Here is a 7961-nt window from a genome sequence, read left to right as displayed (position 1 = left end):
TTAGTAGCTGGCCATGGTGCTCTCCAGCCAGTCATTGAAGAGGCAGACCTAAAAATAAGAAAGAGGAGTGTAAGAATGGTAAATCAGCAAAACATTGCACTAATCACTGACTGATTTAATATCAGTTTTGTTAAAGTTACCTTGGCGTAGACACCGGGGTGGTCCCTCTCAGCACATCCGTAGCCCCAGGACACAACACCCTGCAGCTCACCGTTGCACACGACGGGGCCACCGGAGTCACCCTGAGAACAGAGAGTGCAGAGTGTACAATTACTTTGTTAAATAAAATACCATAGCAGGGATTTCATACAGTTAATGCTGCATTTCTACCTGAACTTTATAATAACATACCTGGCAAGAGTCCTTGCCTCCCTGCAGGTATCCAGCGCAGAACATGGCGTCGGTGATCATGCCGGGGTAGGAGTTGTCACAGTCGCTGAAGGACAGGATGGGGATGTTCAGGCACTGCAGCTTGTTACTGTCAGCGGCTGGAGAACAAGAGGGAAAGAGAAGAGGTTAAACTGGAGCTACACTGCAGAAGAATCCTACATGTTGAGAGCACAGTGCAGGAGATGTTACTCACAGGAGCTCATGGTTTCGCCCCAGCCAGAGACGGTGCACATGGTGCCAGCGGGGGCACAGCTGGTGGGCAGAGCCACGGGCTGCACTTTGCTGTTGAGCTTGGCGGACTTGCTCAGCTTGATCAGCATGATGTCGTTGTTGATGTTGTAGGAGCTGTACTGGGGGTGGCGGATGACGCGGGCGGAGCTGATGAACTGCTCGGATCCCTCATTGACCCTCAGGTTGTGCTCTCCAAGACGCACCTCAACACGGCTAAAACAATCGGAGAAGCAAGGGATTAGTGGCAAAGATAGACAAAAAGTTTTCTTAAGTGATATCAGGAAAACACAAGGAATATGCTTACGACTTGTAGCAGTGAGCAGCAGACACAACCCAGTCCTCGTTGACCAGGGAGCCTCCACAGAAGTGGTAGCCGGAGTTCAGAGACACCTGATGGGGCATGGAGTGGGCCTTGCACTCATACCCTCCGACGATCTTGTCGTCCTCCGTGGCAACTGAAATCACACATATCAGCAATGAGTTAGTAATTTGCTTGAGGTACTCTTTACCACCCACAGGTTTCTTAGAATGCAGAGGTTCCCTAGGCTAAGTGCACAGTGCAACTCAAAAATCTGCATTTCTCATACTCAAAGGGTTAGAGATCAATCAGCCACTTTCAAATCATAAACCCTCAAACTATGGGGATGATGTTGTTTTTATGAACAAAGTCCAGGGATTAAGGACAACAGACTGTTGTCAGAGAGGAAGGCAATCTGCCAGGAAAGAGTTTCAAACTCACAAGCAGCTCCGATGAGCAGAACAAAGACGAGAGACCTCATGGTTGCTGTATGATCCTGTGATGACTTCACCTGGAGCCTGAGGTTTATATCTACAGTCAGGAGAGCTGCCCTGCTCTCCGCCCGTCCTCATTGGTCACTGAAGAGCCAATCTCTGTAGCGGGATGTCTGGCTCAAATAAAACTTTTTTTTAAATCATAAAGGCAAGTATGGATATGGATCATATTGGCTGTATAACTGTCAAGTGAATACTAAATAAGCAATAACTAAACATTAACTAACGGTTATGCTTAGTTAATGTTTAACAAAGCATTAACTAACTGTAAATAACCAAGCATTAACAGTTATTTAATGTTTAATAAGCATTATCTATGCATTAACTAACCGTTGACAGCATTAACTAAGCATCAACTAACAGTTATTTAATATACCCTTATTGTAAAGTGTTACCTGTGTTAGTCTAAACATGGTCACATTGTTTATTAATATTATCACGCTTAACCGATAAGATGTTCCCTAACTAAATGACTCAATCATTACGTTTCGTAAATGGTCACGTCTCATAATTATTTTATTCATATTAGGAGTGGCTTTAATCTTGAAAATAATGATGACAGAGAAGTGTAATATTTCTATATTCTAATAAGACAACTCCTGGTTAACGTGTAAGAATAAGTAGTGATAGTCACTGTCTCTACCCTTCAAATAATTTCAGAGGGAATTATTGTTGCCTTTTAATCAAATGAATTTATCCATCAGCTGTACTTACTGAGGAATTATGGCTAATATGCTAATTCATTTTTTTCTATTAGACAGTGTGTGGAGTTTGACTTTCAGTTCGAAAGGGACCATTTTTCCCAATGAGTACATCTACTACATCTTTACTTTAAGATTCAAACACAAATTTGTTAAGCATTGCTTCTTTTACAGAAAGTTGTGATGTAAAATAATCAATGCTAAAAAAAAGTCTTAGTAAGGTTTGAATCCACCACCCATTTTTTGAGGTTTGCTCATGTTTCTCTTGTTAGATTGCACATGTATACAAGTCAGCTCTATATGTAGATGCTTGTACATAGTATCTCAGAGCTGTGTGTTTCTCATAACCTGTTATCTAAAAACTAAAACTAACCTCAGATATGAGGGCTGACCCCGCCTTAAGAAACAAATAAACAATCTTTGTAATACTTATGAAATAGGATTAGTATCCATTACCAACTACATAGGTTTTCTTTATTTTTATTTTGTTAATAATTATCAGTTACTCAACAATTATATTCTCATTCAAACTAAGTTCAGGAATTATCTTAATTATTTTAAGACGTTCCTAAAAAATAAACTAAAAACAACTTCGTAGCTAGTAGTAACTAAAGAAAAGAAAACTAAAAAAAGAAGCTATGTAGTAGTTACTAATGAAAAAAAATAAAATAAAAAGATGTAGCAGGTAATGCATACCTAGTAGGTACAACAAAACAATACAATACAATAAAACTATGTAGTAGTTACTAACCCCCCCCCCCAAAAAATAAATAAATAAAAAAAACTTTTTAGTAGGTAATGCATCACTATATAGTAGTTACAAAAAAAAGCTGAAAAAAAACGATGTAGTGGTTAAAAAAAAAGAAAGCAAAAAAAAACTATGTAGTAGGTAAAGCGCAACTATGTAGTAGTTACTCAAAAAAAATAAAGAAAACCTATGTAGTAGGTAATGCATACATGATTTCCTACTCCTTTTGTCACAAGTATTACAAATAGTGTTTATTTGTTTCTTAAGTCGGGGTCAGCCCTCATATCTTAAGTAAGTTTAGTTTTTTAGGGAACAGGTTATGAGAAACACACAGCTGTGAGATACTCTGTACAAGCATCTAAATATAGAGGTGACTTGTATACCTGTGCAATCTAACAAGATAAACATGAGCAAACTTCAGAAAATGGGTGGTGGATTCAAACTGTACAAAGATTTTTTTTAGGATTGCTTATTTTACATCACAGCTTAACGTAAAAGAAGCAATGCTTAACAAATCTTAGTTTGAATCTTAAAGTAAAGATGTAGTTGATGTACTCATTGGGAAAAAATGTCCCTTTCGAACTGATCGAGTATTTATGTTTTTTAAAAGTTAAGGTGGACAAAGTCAAACTCCACACACTCTAATAGAAAACAATTATATTGTAGATCTTATTTAGCATCTTACCCATAATTCCTCAGTAACTACAGCTGATGGATGAATTCATTTGATTAAAAGGAAACAATAATTCCCTCTGAAGTTATTTGAAGTGTAGAGACACTGACTATCACTACTTATTCTTACGCGTTAAACAGGAGTTATCTTATTAGAATATAGAAATATTACACTTCTCTGTCATCATGATTTTCAAGATTAAAGCCACTCCTAATATGAATAAAATAATTATGAGACGTGACCATTTAATAAACGTAATGATTTAGTCATTTAGTTAGGGAACATCTTATCGGTTAAGCATGATAATATTAATAAACAATGTGACCAGGTTTAGACTAACACAGGTAACACTTTACAATAAGGGTATATTAAATAACCTTTAGTTAATGCTTAGTTAACTCTGGCAACAGTGAATAAATGCATAGATAATGTTTATTAAACATTAAATAACTGTTAATGCTTGGTTATTTACGGTTAGTAAATGCTTCGCATTAACTAAGCATAACCGTTAGTTAATGTTTAGTTAATGCTTATTTAGTAGTAACTTAACAGTTATACACTGGGAGTTAATACTTGATTTATGCTTCGCAAGCATTAACTAACAGTTAATTAAAGTACCCTTATTGTAAAGTGTTACCCCAACACATTATTTGGATATTATGTAGAATATTCGTAGTGCAACACATGCATACATAGGAGCCAATATGATCCATATCCATACTTTCCTTTATGATTTAAAAAAGCCAAACATCCGGCTACAGAGATTGGCTCCTCAGTGACCAATGAGGAAGGGCGGAGAGCAGGGCAGCGCTCCTGATTGCAGATATAAACCTCAGGCTCCAGGTGAAGTCATCACAGGATCATACAGCAACCATGAGGTCTCTCGTCTTTGTTCTGCTCATCGGAGCTGCTTGTGAGTCGGAACCTCTTTTCCTGCAGATTGCCTTCCTTCCTGTTAACAGAAAATGATCCGTCATCCCTGAACTTTGTTCATAAAATCAACATGACAACAAATTGAAAAATGGATGATTGATCTCTAGCTCTTTGAGTATGAGGAAAGCAGACTTCTGGGTTGCCCTGTGCACTGTGGTAAAGATTACTTAAAGCAAATTAGTAACTCATTGCTGATATTTGTAATTTCAGTTGCCACGGAGGACGACAAGATCGTCGGAGGGTATGAGTGCAAGGCCCACTCCATGCCCCATCAGGTGTCTCTGAACTCCGGCTACCACTTCTGTGGTGGCTCCCTGGTCAATGCTGACTGGGTTGTGTCTGCTGCTCACTGCTACAAGTCGTAAGCACATTCCTTGTGTTTTCCTGATTTCCCTTAGAAATACTTTCTGTCTATTTTCGCCACTAATCCCTTGCTTTTCCAATTGTTTTCAGCCGTGTTGAGGTGCGTCTTGGAGAGCACAACCTGAGGGTCAATGAGGGATCCGAGCAGTTCATCAGCTCCGCCCGCGTCATCCGCCACCCCCAGTACAGCTCCTACAACATCAACAACGACATCATGCTGATCAAGCTGAGCAAGTCCGCCAAGCTCAACAGCAAAGTGCAGCCCGTGGCTCTGCCCACCAGCTGTGCCCCCGCTGGCACCATGTGCACTGTCTCTGGCTGGGGCAACACCATGAGCTCCTGTGAGTAACATCTCCTGCACTGTGCTCTCAACATGTAGGATTCTACTGCAGTGTAGCTCCAGTTTAACCTCTTCTGTTTCCCTCTTGTTCTCCAGCCGCTGACAGTAACAAGCTGCAGTGCCTGAACATCCCCATCCTGTCCTTCAGCGACTGTGACAACTCTTACCCCGGCATGATCACCGACGCCATGTTCTGCGCTGGATACCTGGAGGGAGGCAAGGACTCTTGCCAGGTGTGTAACAAGTTGTCTTAAACTAGTGCATTTCAGTTGCTAATCAAGAATATTGGGATTTTTCCTTCACATATACACCTAACATTTAAAATGTGAATATTGAAAGCAATTGGAATCCTTTTAATTTCAATATTTTTATCATAATTTTTCTCTCTCTCTTTTAGGGTGACTCCGGTGGCCCCGTCGTGTGCAACGGTGAGCTGCAGGGTGTTGTGTCCTGGGGCTACGGATGTGCTGAGAGGGACCACCCCGGTGTCTACGCCAAGGTAAACCTAGAATCTATATTCGTAAAGATAAACTCTCATTGTGTGGGCTCGGTTAAAATAGGTCATGATTGCTGCTGTCTGTCTGTTCTGACACACCTTGTTCTGTCTCCCTTTCTAGGTCTGCCTCTTCAACGAGTGGCTGGAGACCACCATGGCCAGCTATTAAGTCTCATTGTGAACAGTGTGCAGCCATTTTCCATCTGAGTCAATAAAGTCTAACACCTTGACTTCCACACAATTTTTGTCAATTGTTTTGTCTGTGTCTTCCTAAATCCAAGTATTGTCATCATTTAAACCATGCAGAAGAACCATTTATTGGTTATCTTGTAACTACTGCACATATTTATTTTGATATCCAAAATGGTGAAATGCCAAACTTTGTTATTACAAAAATAAAAATAAAAAAGTCAAACAATGTGCGCTGGCTGCATAAACCAGTTTAGAGTCAATTGATGCCAAATCACACCGAAAATAAATTGTTTAGCAGCACTGTTAAGTCCTGCATGAAGATACAGGCAATATGAGAATCAGCACTGATCATTTGTTACAGAAATTACATAAACGCTCATTCTTTTAGGAAAAAGTGTGGGATTTAATACTTAAAGGTATTGTAAGAGCAATTAGTGCTCTGGTATAGATAGGAACCAATCTTTGGTTCCGCAGTTGCTACCCGGCATAGAAACAGTTTTCGACCACACACACAATCAAGTGTTGTAACGTCAGGGTCTATGTTTGTATGTTGGTTTTCAAGTTTGGAGCTAAAGATAGTGAAAATAAACGAGACAAATGTTTTAACTGCAAGTAAGACTCAGACTTTCATTCACCAATATGTGAAGGTGCGTCAAGCACTATATCCAGGGCACAGCAATTCCCGGGCCTAAAGCTTGGACTTGGCCTCTTTAGGTATACTTAGTAGGTTTTTTCAGTTGTGTTTTGTAAACACAAGATTCAGACTTCACCCAACCTCCCCTGCTCTGTTTCCTCCTCTCCCAAAAGCTAGTAGCCTACAAGCCAAATCATAATTTCTGCACCCGTGGGGCTCTTATTCCCTGCTTTTCTTATATTTAGGTCTGCCTTCTCAGTGACTGGCTGGAGAGCACCATGGCCAGCTACTAAGTGGTGAGAGCAACACTTCCAGTGAAGCAGCTGCCCATAATGAGCTGTTTACGTCTTTTGAACAGGACAATGTTCCTTATTGTACCTAATTCCTAATAACATATTTTGCATTTCATAACTACTAGCTCTATTTTCTGAAAACCCTCCCTGTGAGACCTGTTAAAAGAACAAATTATACAGTCAAGTTCAGAAAGGTGGTTGAACTCTGTTTCATCTGGTTTGAAATAACATGATCAATAAACCTTCCTAAAATTAGATGCCAAAGTTCTAGACACACGCATGGAATATACCTTTCCTTACACTGTATATCATGAATTGTTGATCATTATCAGTTACTCAACAATTATGACGTATCATTCAAACTAGGTTCTGGAATTATTTTAACTAAAATATATATATATATATACAGTCATATGAAAAAGTTTGGGAACCCCTCTCAGCCGGCATTATAATTGACTCTGCTTTCACAAAAAAAATATAAAAGTGGTATGTCTTTAATTTACCAGGAACAGCTAAGTACTGGGATGTTTTCCAAACAAAGATTTTTTGAAAAGCAGTATTTGGTTGTATGAAATAAAATAAAATGTGAAAAACTGGCTGTGCAAAAATGTGGGTACCCTTGTGGTTTTGTTGATTTTAACGCCTGTAACAGCATATAAAACTGATGACTTTAAACACAAAGTTGGTTGGATTATGTTGTTAAGCCTTGAACCTCATAGAAATGTCTGTTTAATCATGAGAAAATGTATTTTAGGTGCCTAAATGCAAGTTGCACTTCTCTTTGACTCTCTGCTGAAGTGAGACAGAATGGGATCATCAAAACAGCTCCCAAAAGATCTGAAAAACAAAGATTGTTCATTGTCATGGTTTAGGGGAAGGCTACAAGAAGCTTTCCCAAAGGTTTCAATTGTCAATTTCGACTGTAGGGAACGTTGTCAGGAAATGGAAGGACACAGGCATAGTGGCAGTTAAACCCAGGCATGGCAGACCAAGAAAAAAACAGGGGCGGCATAGGTGGAGGATTGTGAGAATGGTTGCACACAACCCACAGATCACCTCCAAAGACCGAATCATAGTGTTGTGTAATATTGTTGTTATTATTTGTCTATTTCGGTTTGACATAATGTCAAACAAGTGATTGTCTGTTGTCTATATTGTATGTTTCGGACCCCAGG

General features: G+C 39.4%; 1 protein-coding gene and 1 pseudogene across 2 annotated transcripts; one reads left to right on the top strand and one right to left on the bottom strand.

The window, feature by feature from the left end:
• On the bottom strand, window positions 1-1491 carry LOC307259219 (trypsin-1-like; annotated as a pseudogene). The gene is made up of 6 exons: window positions 1361-1491; window positions 926-1076; window positions 584-834; window positions 352-488; window positions 141-242; window positions 1-48 (listed from the first exon to the last, which is right to left on the bottom strand). The product of its transcript is annotated as a trypsin-1-like (transcript).
• Window positions 1492-4396: 2905 nt separating this feature from the next.
• LOC307259527 (trypsin-1) lies at window positions 4397-6786 on the top strand (the record flags this gene model as incomplete). Its single annotated transcript, XM_080039449.1, has 6 exons — window positions 4397-4448; window positions 4679-4829; window positions 4922-5172; window positions 5268-5404; window positions 5569-5670; window positions 6739-6786. Exons 1-6 carry the CDS (start codon window positions 4409-4411, stop codon window positions 6784-6786), a joined length of 729 nt encoding a protein of 242 aa, XP_079895575.1. The 5' UTR covers window positions 4397-4408.
• Window positions 6787-7961: the final 1175 nt, after the last annotated feature.

This window comes from Ammodytes marinus, assembly GCF_949987685.1.
Source record: "Ammodytes marinus genome assembly, chromosome: 13".
In the NCBI taxonomy this organism is placed as follows: domain Eukaryota; kingdom Metazoa; phylum Chordata; class Actinopteri; order Uranoscopiformes; family Ammodytidae; genus Ammodytes; species Ammodytes marinus.
Note: the sequence above shows the minus strand (reverse complement) of the source record. Positions and strands in the feature narration are given on the sequence as shown.